We start from the raw sequence: 16,178 nt of genomic DNA, 5'->3' as shown, positions 1-16,178 counted from the left end.
CACCTTTCAGTTGGTTTGCCAACTGCCAATAAAAATTAAAGACGAAGAAGAAGCGTCACTTCCTGTTCTGATTCTCCTGTGTTTACTGCTCTGCAATCTGTCTTGTAACATACGGGCTTTTCTGAACATCGTGAGCGTCTTGTTTGGATTTGTGCGAAAGGGCGTTTGTCGGGTATGATACAAACGTAGAGTGGATCATCTTAATTTTTATTTAATCTTTTTGTTTAACAGTAATGTTATCATATGGCCTGGATATGGCTGCAGGAACCGGCTCGCTAATGTTAGCCCATTCATTGCAGCAGACTACCTGCAAATATATAGACAAGAAACCTATGTAGATGTACATTTGTGTGTTTTAAATGTATGATTTTTCTTGTGCTGACAGTTTAAAATGCTAACTACCACATTATCGAGTTGGATACCGTTGTTCTTGCAGTACAGTTGAATTTATTTTTCTCTCCGTAGTTTTTACAGTCAGTGCATGGTTACGTTTATCTCTGAGAAATGGGAAGATTGCAGATTTCACCATATTCTTTTCCTATGGGCGATTGATAATCTAATTTTATTTTTAATCGTTTTATAAATGTAATGCACTTGTTCACATGCAGGCCGTCAACAATGGCGGACATTAAAGACTTCCTGTATGCTTGGTGTGGAAAAAAGAAGCTAACGCCAAACTATGACATCCGAGCAGCTGGAAATAAAAACAGACAAAAATTATTGTGTGAGGTAAGAATAAGCCTGAGGCCTCTCAAAGTCATTTGCGAATTGTATATAAAATACTTAAAATAAATCAATATATATATATATATCACAAACACACACACACACATATATATATATATACACACACACACATACGGCGTTTTATTGTTGTAATTGGAAAAGTGTTTTGAACCATGTTTCTTTAAGGTACGTCTTGAAGGTTACAGTTACATTGGCATGGGTAATTCTAACAACAAGAAGGATGCTCAGTCCAGTGCAGCCCGAGATTTTGTGAATTATCTTGTTCGGATGAAAGAAGTTAGTCCTGGCGAAGTTCCTGCTCTATGGGTCAGTATCACATCTATGTTTACCAGTTCTCTGACTGCTCATCTGTGTTATGAGGAGGGTCTGAGGTTACATTTATCGTTTTCAGGTCAGTGTACCTGATGGAGGGAATGAAGAAAGTGGTGGGTTTGGAAATCTCCCATCCAACTGTCCACTACCTCCACATCTGGCTGTGAAGAAGGAATCAGATGGAGGTATCTTATATTATACCTAGATTCATCCAGTATTTAGTTGCTAACAAAACATCTGCTATAATGCAATATCAGTGTTTTAGATGTTGTTTAGATATCAGTGGAGAAAGATCCCCTTTGGCCGCAGATTGGTGTAGTTAATGGCATCTACCAGCAGGGTCTGGTTATCTAACCCAGTGTTTCCCAACCGGGGTGCCGTCTGTCGAGAGCAGGGGTGCCGTGTAAATAATCCTTTTTTAATATTTTTTTAATTGCTAAAATGTTCAAAAAAAAGCATCTATTATATAATATCGATTTCTGATGTCGCCAATAATTAGAGATGCACCTTAAAATTTCCAAAGGGTGCCGCGACTAAAAAAAGGTTGGGAAACACTGATCTAACCAACCACTTTTATTGACACTCTGGTTTTATTTAAACCATTTATACCATTGACTAAAACAACCATTTTTAATGCTGTATTCTTCTTGTGTCTCAGAACCTTCTGGGGGTTCTGCACCTGTCCCTGGAGTCACAGGTTTGGGCTATTCTGGTTTTGGTAACGCCCAATGGGAGCGAGGAGCCAACATCCAGGACTTTTATTCCAAGAGAGACGAACAGGATGCAAAAGCGGTAGGTTTTTTTCTTTGACCACCATTATAGAACGTTTCTGAGAATTTAAGGTATTTTTTTCTCATTCCCAAGACCTTAGAATCTGAGGAAGTTGATCTAAATGCTGGCCTCCATGGGAACTGGACTCTGGACAATGCAAAAGCTCGTCTGAACCAGTTCTTTCAGAAGGAGAAGAACCAAACCGACTACAAGTACAGCCAAGTGGGGCCTGACTACAACAGGTCAGAACATTCACATTTACTACAAATATAGTAGTTTATAGTTCAATTATAAGCCTAGTCAAAAATCAGGCTTTGCATCTAAATGAAATGTATCAAGGGTTTGTTTTTCTGCTGGACTGAAACAATGACAGAGACCTCCTTGATGTGTATATAACCTCAAGGAGATCTCGGACAACTAAAAGACTCATATCAGATGTTACTTTGCAAAATCAACAATATCATATGGGTGAATCTCACGAAAATTGTCAAGAACATGTCCAGGTCATATTTCACTCCAGACTCAAAAGAATGAATTACAGTAGTGAAAATTGAATAGTATAAGAATAATGTACTTAATTGATATTAATAATACAATGCAAAAAAAAAATCTTAATGGTTCTTAAATTATTACTATTATTAATAATAAAACAAGTATTATTATGATAGATAGATAGATTTTTTTTAATTAATATTTATTTACATGATTTGGGGGTGACATGTGACCTGGACATGTTTTTTTGTGAGATTGACCCATGTAGTATGTAATCTTGAAGGAGGACAACAGAGATGCCAGAAATCGCAACGTTAAATGGGGGAAAACGTGACATGACTTAGGCTACACTAAGAGGTCACATGGTGAAGTATGTGATTGGTTGGGTTTAGAGGTGGGAGAGGCAAAATAATGTCTGGTTGTGATTTCTGGTGTCACTCGTCCATCAGGGGTCAAGGCCTCCAGTACCTAGAAAGGAATAACGCCATGTTTAGAAGTCTGGCAGAAAAACAAACCTGCTCAGGATGGGTTGTCCTGTACGGACTCTGCGCTGAAATTTCACTCTGTTGATCACATGTGCTGTCCGGTTAAGAGGTCAGTTTGTGGAGTTTATTTGTGCTTAAATCTTGTAAAGGCACCTGTGGGCTAAATGTCATGTTGGGACGTCTTGATTTTAAATCATGCTCTGTTGTAGGAGTTTTATTGCTGAGATGACAATCTTTGTAAAACAACTGGGTAGGAGTAAGTATCAGAAAACCTTCTACATAATAAACTGTAAGGTCAAGGGCAAATAGTTTGACATCAGAAGTTGTGTCCATGCTAAAGCTGCCCTACTTTTCCAGAGGTTTTTGTTCGTGAGCATGGCTCTACGAAGAAGCTGGCCGCCCAGTCTTGTGCGCTGTCTATTGTCTGTCAGCTTTACCATTTGGGGTCATAGAAGCCTACACAGGACAGACCAAGAAGAAAGAAGGAGAGAGTGTGAGTTTTACACCCCAGTTTATCTAGCTTCTGAGACCTGTGTGTTTACCGACTCTTCTAACTTCCTGTTTTGGTTACTGTGACAGGTGGATGTATATGAAGTGAATCTCAGTGATGATGTACAGCAGCAAATACACAGTATTGTGCAGGAACTTGCCATCCAGATCCCTTCTCCTGTAAGTGATGGGCAGAAAAACTGCTTGACTTTGCATTACCAAGAATAAGTGCTAAAACTTTGTTGTATGTCCTGTTTTAGCCTCAGGACCCCAACAGTCCAGTATCTCTGGTGCAAGGGAAGATGGCTCAGTTTGAGCCCTCACAAAGGCAGAGCATAGCAGGAGTGGTGCCGTGGTCTCCACCGCAGGTCAACTGGAACCCCTGGACCAGCTCCAACATTGATGAAGGACTGCTGGCATTTGTGAGTCTGCTGTTCTTCGATGAACTCTTCTAACTGAATAATAGCAAGTGAAATTGGTGTGATATACTTCATACCACTGAAAACCTATTGTACTTTGGTTTACAGTGTACCCCAGAACAGATCAGCACAGACCTGCTGCATGAGCTCAACTATCAGCTTGACCAGGACAAAAATCTGCAGACGGTGAGATAAAAACAGACCTGAAAGACTCCATGAAATTGATGTTTTGTGGGTTTTAGTCAATGTGTATTATATTTGAGGGCATTTCACTTTACAAAGCAAAGAAAAAGACAATAATACTAAATCCCCCCTCCCTGTTATGGTAGTCGAGCAAAATATGTGTGTGTGTGTGTGTGTGTGTATATATATATCTCTTAAACCTTAGAAATCATAACTAAGCAACCTAGGCTGAGGACATTTATATGTTAGATGTTAGCGTATTACTAAACATGAATGAATAAACATTAAAAATTTACAGTTTTTCTCTTCTGGGAAAATGGACCTACAATATTAATGACAGCTATTGTACACAATGGCATATCAAATGTTTAAAAAATAAATAAAAATCAAGGACAAGCCTTTCAATATATATCCCAATCCTAGTTTCCTGTTTCGATAGGAAGTATGTCAGTACCAAAAAATGTGCACGCTTTAAAGGGGTCATATGATGCAATTTCAAATTTTCCGAGTGTTACAAGCTGTTCGTGCATAGATAAGATCCCTAAAGTTGCAAAGACTAAAGTCTCAAACCCAAAGAGATATTCTTTATAAAAGTTAAGACTTGTCCACGCCCTCCTAAAACGCCTCGTTTAAACACACCCCCACATGTCTACGTCATCGTGTGGGAAGATTTGCATAACGCCGCCCAAATGTTCACGCAAAGAAAGAAGGCGTAACTTTTATTCTCACTGTAGTATTGTTGTTGCCACCGCCATGTCGTGGAGACGCTGTGTGTTTCATTGTGAAAGCGAAACTACTTTGTTTGGCCTTCCAAAAGAGGACGCAACTAGAAATCAGTGGTTAAGTTGTATTTACAACACCGTTCCAGAACAGTTCAACCCTAATATTCAGATGTGTGCAGCGCATTTTATGGAGGACTGTTTCCTGAACCTGCAGAGTAACGTTAACCTACAATGCGTCTGTGCACAAAGGCTGTTTCTATAAAGTGGGGCAGTTCCAACTAGTGCAAGGACAGTCTGGCGCTTCTGACTCAAATCCTGTAAGTACGTTTTTTATATTTAAAGAATTTGCCACTGACGATTCAAACGCGAGTTTTGAGCAGTGTAGAGTAACGCTTGTTGTTTGTCATTTCTCCGATCACAAATGCAGACATACGCAACCCAGTGGTCATCATTCGTGGAGCCACTGGCTGTGCAAAGACCACTCAGGTTCCTCAGTACATCTTGGATTAGTTCATACAGGCAGGCAGGGCATCTGAATGCAATATCGTTACGCAGGTGAGTCTGTTGAAATGCGTATTGATTTTGTGTGCTCGGTCACCATAAGAAGGCCAGTAATGTGACTTGCTTTTGCTGCCGCTCATCCTCTTAGCCAAGACGGATCAGTGCAGTGTCAGTATCTGAACGTGTATCATTCGAGAGAGGAGAGGAAGTGGGAAAATGCTGTGGCTACAGTGTGCGCTTTGAGTCTGTCCTGCCCAGACCTCATGCCAGCATCCTCTTCTGCACAGTTGGTGCGTTTCACTTTATATTTGACTGTGGCACACTGCACAGGGTTGGATGATAGAACCAAAAAACGTCTTGTTCACAGGGGTGTTGCTGAGGAAGCTGGAATCTGGTATCCATGGCATCAGTCATGTGATTGTGGATGAAATCCATGAGAGGGACTTAAATGTAAGTCCAATGTTACCATACCATATCAGCTTTAAACTGGTTAGAGAGGTATACTATAGACTCTCTCAAACTATACTGTCTCACCACAAGATGTTTTTCTGTCCAGACTGATTTCCTGTTGATAGTGTTGAGAGATGTGGTCCAGGCTTACCCTGATGTGCGCATCATCCTCATGTCTGCCACCATTGACACCACTATGTTTAGGGAATACTTTTTTAACTGTCCTGTCATCGAGGTGCATGGACGTGCACATCCTGTGCAAGGTGAGAAGCATGTTTCCCCAATGCAATGTATTAATATGTTGTTTTAATTAGTTAATATTAACATAGTCTCACATATTGGATGAAAACAACTGCAAAACACTGTTGAATTTGTTTCAACAACCTGAAAGTTTATTGTTTGTATGTTTTGATATGTCCAGAGTATTTCCTAGAAGACTGCATTTAGATGACTCAGTTCGTTCCACCACCAATGGACCGGAAGAAACAGGATAAAGATGAAGATGGTGGAGAGGAAGATGTATGTTTTTTTTTTTGTTTGTTTGTTTTAAATTAGGTGCAAAAAAACAAAGTATTATACCATAAAAATACACACATTTAAGATATAAATGGCATTTATACTTTCATTGACTAAAGTCAAAGCCAATGATTAAAATTAGGGATGCACCGATACTGGTCTCCTGTACTCGTACTCGTTAAAATGCCCCGATACCAAACGAAGGTGTCTGAATAAATTTTGGTTTGACTGTATCTATTTGATAAATGAAGTTAACCAACTAACATTATACATACTTTGGTTTCTGTACCCAATATTTAAAATATTTACAAATGCAATAAAATATCGGTATCGGTACTCGGTATCGGCAAGTAACAAAAATAAAAGTATCGGTATCGGGCGAGTACTGGAAAAAGTGGTATCGGTGCATCCCTAATTAAAATATAATCTGGTAATTATTAATTTGAAAGAAATTCAGCAAAGACACATTAAATGGATCAAAAGTGACAGTAAAGACTTGTTCATTGTTACTCTTAATAAGAAATCTTTCTTGAGCACCAAATCAGAATGATTTCTGACGGATCATGTGACACTGAAGACTGAAGTAATGGCTGCTGATAATTCAGCTCTCTACAGGGATAAATATTAAAATAGAAAACTTTCAAATTGTAGTAGTATTTCAGAATTACTATTCATATTACAATTCAATATTACAATTTTACTTTTTTTTTATATATATATATATATATAAAATAAATGTAGCCTTGGTGAGCTTAAGAGACTTCTTAAAAAAAAAAAAAAAAATCTTACCAGCCCCAAATTTTTAACGTTATATCCACTAGAAATAAAACACACTTTCATACCTTGAAAACATAGTTGATGAACAGCTGCATTTAACTAACTAAACTACTCCAGAGCACTGATCAGATAATAGTTTACTTAAATTAAATGTACTTACATTGAGCCTGGAAATGCTTGACTTGTATTTCTGTGTTCTACAGGTGAACTGTAATGTCATCTGTGGATCTGAGTATACTGCTGAAACCAAGCGTGCCATGTCTCAGTTGAATGAGAAGGAAACTCCGTTCGAACTGATTGAGGTTTTGCTGAAGTACATTGAAACGCTGGAAGTACCAGGGGCTGTGCTAGTCTTCCTGCCAGGCTGGAACCTCATCTATTCCATGCAGAAACACCTGGAGATGAACCCACACTTTGGTCTGTAATGATATTCTGCTCACACACAAGCAAAATATTTTTTCCGGATGGCTTGTATCCCCTGATCTCTTAATATAACTCGTAGTGATTCCTCCAATATTGTGTCCCTCAAAGGTGGTCATCAATACCGAATCCTGCCCCTTCACTCTCAGATCCCCAGGGAAGAACAGAGACGAGTGTTTGAGCCCACTCCTGAGGGTGTGACTAAGGTCTGGAGATGTTTCACTGTGCAGTTTAGGAATTGATATATTAAAGCATTTGTTTTAAACAAATTTTGCGAACACACCACAGGTCATTTTGTCCACCAACATCGCTGAGACCAGCATTACTATCAACGATGTGGTCTTTGTCGTCGACTCCTGCAAGTAAGCAGCTCCATTAATTAAAGTGTTGATTCATCCAAAAAGTACAATTCTGTCATTTATTCACCCTCATGTCATTCCAAACCTGTATGACTTTCTTTTGTGGAACACAAAATATCATTAAATGTGCCTATTTTTTTTGTAAATACTGTGGAAGTCAGTGGTAACCAAAGCTGTTTGGCTACCAACATTATCATCTTTTATGTAACGCAGAACATACAAAGTATCATCTCTATCTCTATATGCTCCATTTTGTCCACAAATGGTTTAAAATACCAAATATCTGTCATTCAGGCAGAAAGTGAAGTTGTTCACTTCTCACAACAACATGACAAACTATGCCACAGTGTGGGCCTCCAAGACCAACCTTGAGGAGAGGAAGGGACGAGCTGGCAGAGTCAGACCAGGCTTCTGCTTTCTCCTGTGCAGCAGAGCTCGTTTTGAAAAGTATGAAATGTCATTCTTCAGTTGTACCAAAACCTCAAATGAAATCACACATTATCTGAAATGTTGATGATTGCAATGATTGTTACGCAGGCTGGAGACCCATATGACTCCTGAAATCTTCCGCACGCCACTGCATGAAGTGGCCCTCAACATTAAGCTACTGAGACTGGGTGCCATCGGGAATTTCTTGTCCAAAGCCATTGAGCCGCCTCCATTGGATGCCGTTATTGAAGCTGAACATACACTGAGAGGTACAGCTTCTGTGTTATATGTCTTAAAACTAATGATGTTGAAGTGAACAAAATCAAACAAGCCTCTGTTGTTCCCCAGAGCTGGATGCTCTAGACTGTAATGACGAGCTGACTCCACTGGGACGCATTCTGGCCAAACTGCCCATCGAACCACGTCTGGGAAAGATGATGATCATAGGATGCATCTTTAAGTAAGTTTATTCATCCAACCATGGCTGTTTATGAAATGGGTGAATCTCACAAACCTGTCAAGAACATACAGGTCATACTTAACCCCAAAAAGAAGTAAAAAAGTAAAGCACAGCTGTTAATAAGAAATCTTTCTTGAGCACCAAATTAGAATGATTTCTGAAGGATCATGTGACACCGAAGATTGAAGTAATGGCTGCTGATAATTCAGCTCTCTACAGGGATAAATATAAAAATAGAAAACTTTAAAATTGTAGTAGTATTTCAGAATTACTATTCATATTACAATTCAATATTACAATTTTACTTATTTTTGTATGAAATAAATGTAGCCTTGGTGAGCTTAAGAGACTTCTTTCAAAAATAAAAAATCTTACTAGCCCCAAATTTTTAACGTTATATCCACTAGAAATAAAACACCCTTTCATACCTTGAAAACATAGTTGATGAACTGCTGCATTTAACTAACTAAACTTTACTCCACAGCACTGATCAGATAATAGTTTACTTAAATTAAATGTACTTAAATTGAGCCTGGAAATGCTTTTTTTGAGCCTGGAATGTTTATTCATCCAACCTTGGCTGTTTATGAAATGGGTAAATCTCACAAACCTGTCAAGAACATACAGGTCATACTTAACCCCAAAAAGAAGTAAAGTAAAAAAAAAAAAAAAAGATGGGAAGGAATAATTATAAATGCTTATACACTACTGTTCAAACGTTTGGGGTTGGTAAGATTAAGGTTTTTGAAAGTAGTCTATATGATCACCAAGACTGTGTTTATTTGATAAATGTAAATTATTAAAGGTGACATATCATGAAAATCTGACTTTTCCAGGTTTTAAGTGCTATAATCAGGTCCCTGGTGCATCTACCAACCAAGGAAACGTGAAAAAGATTAACCCAGTCACTTTGTTTTGGTAAGCCTTTTTCTGCAAGCGTCTGAGAAAATGAGCGCGTCAGATTTCGCTCCCTTGGTGACGTGGCAAAGGAATCTCATTATAATATTACCGCCCCTTAATCTGTAAATTTCCACCCACGGCGCCGTCATTTGATTTTGCAAGCACCGTAAATATATCAAAACTTCATTTTTGATTAGTAATATGCATTGCTAAGAACTTCATTTGGACAACTTTAAACGTGATTTTCTCAGTATTTAGATTTTTTTGCACCCTCAGATTCTAGATTTTCAAATAGTTGTATTTCGGTCAAATATTGTCCTATCCTAACAAACCATATATCAATGGAAATATTATTTATTCAGCTTTCATATGATGTATAAATCCCAATTTTGAAAAATTGACACTTAAGACTGGTTTTGTGGTCCAGGGTCACATATGTGTAATATATATTCTTACCTTTTTTATTAGCTGTTTTTCCCCCCAAATTACCTGTTGTATTTACTTGTATTTGTGTATGTGTTTGTGTTGTTTAGTGTTGGAGATGCATTGTGCACTATCTCAGCAGCAACCTGTTTCCCTGAGCCCTTCATCAACGAGGGCAAACGCCTCGGCTTTGTTCATAGGAACTTTGCGGGCTCACGTTTCTCAGATCACGTTGCCTTACTCTCTGTCTTCCAGGCCTGGGATGAAGTCCGGTGGGTCCAGATGCCATTGTGCTCAATTTAGAGACTTTGTAATGTTTTTTTGTTGTTGTTGTTTTACCATTTTGATTTGAGGGATTCTCAATATAAATAAATTTCTAATTTTCCAGGATGGGAGGTGAGGATGCAGAGATCCGGTTTTGTGAGCACAAGAGGCTGAACATGCCCACTTTGAGGATGACTTGGGAGGCCAAGGTCCAGCTGAAAGATTCTTGTCAACGTCGGCTTCCCTGAAGGTTAAGCCGTGCTTCTTAATGCACTTCCATGTAGTGCTACAGTTTATTTCAGTCCTCAGATGTTATTTAGAGAGATTCATAGTGGATTTTTGTCTTTTCCCTTTCTTGTAGAGTGCCTCCTGAATCAGATGTTTAACACTGTGGGACCAGACAATAACTTGGATGTGGTGATCTCTCTGCTGACGTTTGGCTCTTACCCCAACGTGTGTTACCACAAGGAGAAAAGGAAGATCCTGACCACAGAGGGGCGAAATGCTCTCATTCATAAATCCTCAGTCAACTGTCCTTTCAGCAACCACGATATGGTGTATCCATCTCCTTTTTTTTTTGTCTTTGGGGAAAAGGTTGGTTTGAAAGTCTAGCTTTAAACTACTATTTTTTTTCCCCATTTCTGCTTCATTTATACTTAATAAAGACTTCAGTTACACCACAACCATAAACCATGATTTTCTACTGGCTATTCAGTTGCAGATAATATATTAGGGGCGGGACACTCTTATTCTAATATTCAAATCCAATCTTATATATTAGAATCCAGTCCAATCAAATTTATGTAGTCCAATTAAAATATTTGATTCAACTGTATAGTGCAGGACAAAGAGAAAGACTGTACATTTTAAATTCATACACTTCATTCCAAAGTTTGGGTTTTTTAAATATTTTTAGTACTTTTATTCAGCACTGACCCATTAAATTGGTTAACCAATGAATCACCAGATCCTTCTGTCAACTCTATTGGCAAAGGGCATCTCAGGAACCGCACTCCAGTGGTTTGAGTATTACCTCTCAGATAGGTCCTTCAAGGTATCTTGGAGAGTTGATCAGTTCGTTCTTGAATCAGACACCGCTTCTGCGTCTCGGAGCACGTGATATATTATAAGGAGTAACGATATGTTTTATGAAATGTAGTGAAGTAAAAAGTACGATCTTATGCTTTGGAATGTAGTGAAGTAAAAGTAAAAGTTACTCAAAATAAAACGACTCAAGTAAAGTACAGATACTTGAAAAATGTACTTAAGTACAGTAACGAAGTAAAGCTACTCCGTTACTGTCCACCACTGAAAACCTTTGACCTTGCAATCAGCAGTCAGCTCTGTACTAGACTTCTATCAATCAGTCGCCAAGTCTTACTACATCCAGGACAGGGGAAATGAGGGCTAGATTTATTCCTGTCAAAATGAGAAATGAGTGTCAACACTTTGTCAAATATTCATTCCTACCCCCCATACTGCTGCATCAAGCTCAGGCATGCCCTGGATGTGCATCGTCTCACTGCTACCTTCAAACTTTGAACACATTCATCAGCAATTGTTCTCTAAGGAGACTTAGTCTATCAAGGATATAAGAGGTATGCACTCTCTCATCTTACCCAGAGGCTACGAATACATTCTCCTCAGACATATTCCGGATCCTCTGGAATGTTGCTGTGGTGCAAAATTAGCTTTTTTGAGTAAATCAGATGAGTAATTTGTAAAAAATGTTAGGAGTTATAAGTGTGTAAGTATAAGTATATGAGTATAAGTGTACATAATTTGTGGTTGTATTTGCAATATTGAAACAATTATATTTGCAGTTTAGGTTAGTCAGTTAGGGTTTAATTAAAAATCAATAAGCAATTAAATACTTTTTTATGGTAATATCATTGATGGTAACATCCACAGGCTCTCCAATCATTTATAAATATACTCTACTTCGGATTTAAAGCGCCCTCTATCGGTAATAATTAGCAAACGCCTCTGCCGCAAGCCAAAGAAACCCGATAAACATTAGATATGTGGCAGTTATTTAAATAATTTATAGGAATAGTTTATTTAAATAATATATATCTTATATTATAAATAAAATATTTTGCCAGCATTTTAATTTTACGCACCAAACACTACAATTACATAAAACTAAATGTAAATCTAAAGGCTTAAACCTTGCTAATATTTAATTATACATATTAATTTGTGGTTTCATTTGAAAATGTTTAGCTGAGCCATGGATTTTTTGTTAATCAAAGATATTTGGTAGCCAAAATAATAATTTACGGTTGCTCAGATATCACTATATCACACATGTTCCGAAACGGAACGTACAAATTAAAATTAAACGTTAAAATTAAAAAAAAGGATAAATTTGCTTTATACTTTTCACTCAGTGTTCCAACACTCTTGTGTGTACACAGTTTCATAGCCATACTTTTCCAGCTGCAAAAATGTCACTGTATTTTGTGGTCTCTGGACAGACACTGGATTCTGAAAAACTGAAATGTAAATATTAAAGTACAATATTCATGCATTTATCAGTCAGCAATCCAATATTATTATTAAATACAAACATGTTATTGTTATATTTCACACATTATTTTCTCAAAATGAATACTTCTATACGGAGTTGTTTGTTTTAGGGAACAAAATGTTGCTCAATCTGAATAGAAAAAACTTGGCTGGAGTTACACATTGCTGCACAACCACACATCTGGAAACTGAGATTTTGATTCCCACCAGTAACTTTATGGTATGATTGTCAGTGAACTCAATTCTTAGAGGGCATGAGAGAGATCAAGAAGACCCATATATTTTAAATATTATAAAGAAAGGATTCAAAATGATACAAAATAAATTATTTTATTATAATACAACACAACATGTATTTGCCATCTATTAAAAAATGATTAAACATCATTGGTTACAAATAGTTATTTTAATAACTGTTATTAGATGACAGTATGGCAGTCATGGTTTCAACTTTTTCATAAAAAATGATTAAACATCATTGGTTACAAATAGTTATTTTAATAACTGTTATTAGATGACAGTATGGCAGTCATGGTTTCAACTTTTTCCTGCTTTAAAAAAAAAAAAAAAAAAAAACGAGAAAAGACTGAATATTAACAAAAAGCAACAACAAAACTCAAAACATAATTTTATACCTTCCGAAAGATATCCTTGTTCAGATGTTTGGATTTAATAACCACCCGTTTGCCCCCCAGCCACCTCTGAATCCCCTCCCTCCATATCCTCCTTCTCCACCTCCACCCCCATTAGATCCTCTGTATCCACTAGACCCCCTGTATCCACCCCCACCTCCACAATACCCTCCAGACCCTCCACCACCCTGGTATCCTCCACCGCCTCTATATCCTCCACCAGACCAGGATCCACCACCACCACCACCTCTGTATCCTCCTCCACGGCCCCTGAACTCTCCGCCCCCTCCAAAGTCAGTACGTGCCATCTTGGGTGGACGAGGACCATCTCCAAAGCTGTTAAAATAAAAAAAAAAAGATAAGAGGTGTTAAAACAATACAATTAACATCTCAATTTCAAGAGAGTTCATTAAGAAAGCTTCATCCTAAATAAGCCAATTAAATATATGGGTTCAATGATCTCACCGTGGGTTGGAGGCCATGAGGTTGATGCCCGCTGATGAGGGTCTAGACAAGCCGAATGACGTTCAGCAAGCGCTCATTGGTGGGATCCAAATTTCTGATGTATTCTGGGTCTTTGGTCATCTCCACCACCAGGGCTTCCATCACTGCCCTCAGGGCCGCTACACCACCGGCTACATCATGGGGAATCTTCAATTTGATCCTGCAGAAGGAAGGAATATTCGTGATTATCGCTGGAAAACTTCTCTTGTTGACTTCCTTGCAAATATTTGGCTTGCTCCCAGGATTCCTGACTCAAGAATTCTGGAGCACTTATTTGTTGTTGTTTATGGTTCAACTTAATGAAACACATACCAGTCATCAAGCTCAACAACTTCTCCATTGGAGGTGATCTTCTTTGAGCCGAACAGAATAAGCTGAAGAGGACTGACAAGAGTCATTCCTTTGGCAGAAATGGCTCGAGTTCGTATCTATAATCACAAAAGACAAAATTATACTTGCGTTTTCCTAGAAGTCAACAAAAAAATAACTTTTAGCAGATATACACTACCAGTCAAAAGTCTGGGGTCAGAAAGATTTTTCAATGTTTTTTGAAAGAAATTAATACTTTTATTCACCAAGGACGCATTCAAACTTATCAAAAGTCACATGAATGAATTACAAATAGAAATCAATGTTTTGTATTTTTATAATGTAACTTGTTCCTGTGATGCAAAACTGAATTTTCAGCAGCCATTACTCCAGTTTTCAGTGTCACATGATTCTTCAGAAATCATTCTAATATGTTGATTTGGTGCTCAAGAAACATTTCTTATTATCATCAAAGTTGAAAACAGTTGTGCTGCTTTACATCAGTGGTTCTCAATTCCAGTCCTCGCGACCCACCGTATATTATGTCACACTTCTCTAGTAAGTTTCGTCTGTGTGTGAAGACCTTTTGTACTTTCACTCGAGTAAAATTGAAAAAGGAGTACTTTTACTTTTACTGGAGTAATATTTTATTATACGTATCTCTACTTTTACTCAAGTACTTGATTTGTGTACTTCGTCCACCACTGAAGGTTTTATAGTACTGATAGACGTCAAGATTCTTAGCTCAAAATATATATAAGCATATCTTTGCTTTTTAGCTATTTAAATATTTTAGCATTTTATGAGGGACATTTAAACATTTCTTTCCAACGGAGTTAATTCTAGAGAAATTAAACCAATTAATCTCCACTGATTGATTGTCTTGATAAACACCAACGTTTTGTTCTTTGATCACCATTTGATTCAATCGTAATAGCATTATCTAAAGGAATGTGTCTGAAGACTGGATCTGATGATGGTCTTTCTGCTCACTGCCAATCTGAAACACTCACTGGGCTCATGTAGATTATCAGATACAGTATCTGCTATAGGTCTTATCAATGATGGCACACATACCTTTTTAGATAATTCAGTACACCAGCTCTCACTTTCCAATCAATCCATGGAGCAAACTTTATTTGTGAATATCCAATGCAAAAAGAAAGGACAGTTCAGTATGATATGAATTGGGGGAAAAAATGAATAAAACCATAAATTGCCAAAATAGCCAGAACTATGTTATTTTTATTACTATTTCTATTTGTTAATGTATTTATTTCTGTTACTATTACTAACTGTTACTCATTTATTTTATTTTATTACTGTTTAGTTAGTTATTTCTGTAAATCCTTTGAATTTGCCTATAGTGATTAGGATCTATGCTTATTTGCATTAAAAATCTTTTGCATATTATTATTATTTGTATTTATTTATTTTGAGTTAAGTTAAGTTAATTTTGAGGTAATATATAACAAACATTGAATTTAAAAAAATAAGCTAGTTGTTAGTTAGCTCTGTGAAACCCTTGAATATGCTAGCTGCATAAAAAATGAAAAGTTGATGTTGAGGTAAGATATAACACACAGAAACTCTTAAAATAAGCATACCTGAAAATAGGAGTCTGAAGGATTTATATTAAAATGGCTAGAACGAGTGTGGGAGGAACTTTAATATGCTTCTCTATACATCTTAGCAACAATGCTGGTAAAATATTAATAAACAGCCCACAAAATTGAAATCTCAGCTATTTAAAGTTTTCGGATACACCCTTGCCTGGTAGAGTAAGTATATATAACCTTGCTCTTTGACCCCACTGCTCACAGCAAGCAACAGCTAGTTATTCATAGCACGGGGGGGGATTCATCCAGAAAGTGTCTCTTTGACAGTACCACAAGATAAAGGTAGAAAACACAGAAAAGTGTTTAAATGAATACAGCTTTAAGTACTTAACTGCCTGCCTGCATATGGACCGCTTATTTGAAGGAGAGATTTATTTCTGGGATTTTCTGATTACGAATCAAGCCTTGGTTTAACACATATATTTGTTTACCTATTTACGGATAGTTAGTGTTCGCTACGTTG

The 16,178-nt window shown here is 37.4% G+C and overlaps 1 protein-coding gene and 1 pseudogene across 1 annotated transcript; one reads left to right on the top strand and one right to left on the bottom strand.

Moving 5' to 3' along the window:
- The first annotated feature begins 76 nt into the window (after nucleotides 1-76).
- Nucleotides 77-10,796, top strand: LOC107678916 (ATP-dependent RNA helicase A-like; annotated as a pseudogene).
- Nucleotides 10,797-13,306: 2,510 nt separating this feature from the next.
- On the bottom strand, nucleotides 13,307-14,230 carry LOC107678915 (glycine-rich cell wall structural protein-like). Its single transcript, XM_016474318.1, has 3 exons — nucleotides 14,100-14,230; nucleotides 13,749-13,947; nucleotides 13,307-13,619 (listed from the first exon to the last, which is right to left on the bottom strand). Exons 2-3 carry the CDS (start codon nucleotides 13,763-13,765, stop codon nucleotides 13,307-13,309), a joined length of 330 nt encoding a protein of 109 aa, XP_016329804.1. The 5' UTR covers nucleotides 13,766-13,947; nucleotides 14,100-14,230.
- Between the last annotated feature and the right edge of the window lie 1,948 nt (nucleotides 14,231-16,178).

Source organism: Sinocyclocheilus anshuiensis, unplaced genomic scaffold, assembly GCF_001515605.1.
Source record: "Sinocyclocheilus anshuiensis isolate Anshui unplaced genomic scaffold, SAMN03320099.WGS_v1.1 scaffold1576, whole genome shotgun sequence".
In the NCBI taxonomy this organism is placed as follows: domain Eukaryota; kingdom Metazoa; phylum Chordata; class Actinopteri; order Cypriniformes; family Cyprinidae; genus Sinocyclocheilus; species Sinocyclocheilus anshuiensis.
Note: the sequence above shows the minus strand (reverse complement) of the source record. Positions and strands in the feature narration are given on the sequence as shown.